Genomic DNA, 2,203 nt, shown 5'->3' on the forward strand with positions numbered 1-2,203 from the left:
GGATTTAGTAAACCTTAACCAATGAGAATCGAGCTCGGTTGGTGCGAGACGCTCAAGCCACCCAGCGGACAAAGCCCAGTTTCTCTCATTGGGTCAACCGCCTTGTGCCAGTGGAGCTCGTCTCTCATTGGTCAGCGTTTTTCGTTAATAACTCCTAAACGATGCGTCGGAGAAAATTGTTAGAAAGAAAAAAGTTGCTTCAAATGATCCCAGGGACATTTTCTGACTGCGAGCGACTTTTGTGACACCTTGCATATTTTACAACTAACGTCGCAACGACTAGATCGCAAATTTCTATAAGAAAAAAATTGTTCCCAAAAATTATACCGAACAAGAGTGAAATAAAATTAACAATTGCACAACAAGATTCATAAATAATTCCGATGTCTTAATTGCTCCATGTATTTTATTACACCATTTCAGTCACAAATGCATACCAATCGGCGTCACGAAATGCATACAAATCTAATCACGACTATCAGATGTCAAACTTCTCATAACTAATAGATATGTCTAACTCTAAATTTTCTTTGTTTCTGCACCGTGTCAGCCGAAATGAAATAACAATCTTCGATTAAAAATCTCGAAATTCAATCGAGAGACAAGAGGAGTTCATTAACCATTTCACCCATGGCAACCAGCTCCGACCACAATTCCCCTCGAGCCGTCATCGCGCGTCACTCGACCGACAAATTGGAGAACCATCGATCCCAATTGTGTCATCGATCTATCAGAGCCATCGAGCGACGCCGATCCGCCATGGCCGGCAAGTGTCCGGATGAAAGAGCATCGGACAATTTCATTAGAATTGCGAGAAAGTGTGAAAGGTCTTGTTCCCTCCATAGCGGAGCGATCGAGGAAGGCTTTGCGGTCGCGCGAATGAAAGTGGAATCGACGGAAACAGGCGAGCCCCGTGACGGAGCCGTCGAACCGTGGATATTTAAATATCCTCTTACCGGCGTAGATCACCAGTGGATGATCGAGATCGGATCGAGATGCTACGGCTGGTGTGCTGCTTGATTTTCTGTCTGCTGGTGCAGCAGTCGTGCGACGCGCGCGAGCTGCCCCGCGATCGCCGGGAAGCCAAGCCGGAAGTTATCAACGGCCATCAGGTGGTCACAGTGACTTCCGTGGAGGGCGACGCGTCGGATGATCTCGCGGCGGCTGCCTCGGGTCATCACGGTCATCATCATGAGTCCGGCGGGGGCAAGAACCATCACGCCGACCACCACGAGGAGCACGGCTCGAAGGGCGAGAAGGGTTACAAGAGCCACCACCATAGTGACAAAGCCGACAAAGGCGAGCACGACAAGCACCATGACTCCGGCCACCATGAGGAACACGGTGGCCATAAGAAGGGCCATCACGACGAGCACGAGAAGTACGGTGAGCACCACGAAGGGGAGAAGGGCCACAAGGGTGGAAAATTCGGCGAGAAGAAGGGGCACAAGAAAGGCCACAAGACCAAGGGATACCATAACAAATTCCACAAGGACGAGTACCATAAGGAGCACAAGTTCTACGACGACTTCCACAAAGGTGGGCACCATAAGAAACACGGCGACTTCCATGGGCACCATGAAAAGAAGGAGGGAGAGCACAAGAAAGGCGCGCATCAGCACTCCGGTTATCACGAGGACCATCACGGGAAGAAAGGGCACCACGATAAAGGGCACGTCGACGAGGAGCACAAGGGTCATCACGGGAAGCATGGCCACGACGATCATTACAGTCATCATGATTCGTATGGGAAAAAAGGCGATCATCATTCCGGCAAGAAGTTCGGGTACAGCAAAGGACACAAAGGGTGAAGAGGGTAGGTCCAGGCTGACGATGGACTGCGAAACATGGATCTTACCTGGCGAAAGATTCGAAACGATTTGTTTCTAGCATGTTTTAGTGTTGACGTTCAATTAACATGCGCGAATATTAACCACTTGCGTTAGCAATAAACTGATGGTTGCTGTGTGCCGTGCGCTACAGTATAACGCGCGGTGAGCTGTCATTTTGACGCCTTTAAGCAGCGCCCTTAGCGCTTTGTTAGTAGGTTTTAAATAAAGAAATTTACAAGGTTACGAATAAATACTTGCGACAACATTTTATTAATTAATAATTTAGTTTTATGTGGTAGATTTTGAAAGATTTTGGAATATCGACGTGATGTATAGGTCTCTAGCGATTTCGGAACAAAGGCGTCTCCATG

General features: G+C 48.2%; 1 protein-coding gene across 1 annotated transcript; it reads left to right on the plus strand.

The window, feature by feature from the left end:
• The first annotated feature begins 995 nt into the window (after window positions 1-995).
• Window positions 996-1,811, plus strand: LOC144470138 (uncharacterized). The gene has a single exon (XM_078180993.1). The coding sequence runs from the start codon at window positions 996-998 to the stop codon at window positions 1,809-1,811; it is 816 nt and encodes a 271-aa protein (XP_078037119.1).
• The last annotated feature ends 392 nt before the right edge of the window (window positions 1,812-2,203 follow it).

Source organism: Augochlora pura, chromosome 5 (genome assembly GCF_028453695.1).
Source record: "Augochlora pura isolate Apur16 chromosome 5, APUR_v2.2.1, whole genome shotgun sequence".
NCBI classification, from domain to species: domain Eukaryota; kingdom Metazoa; phylum Arthropoda; class Insecta; order Hymenoptera; family Halictidae; genus Augochlora; species Augochlora pura.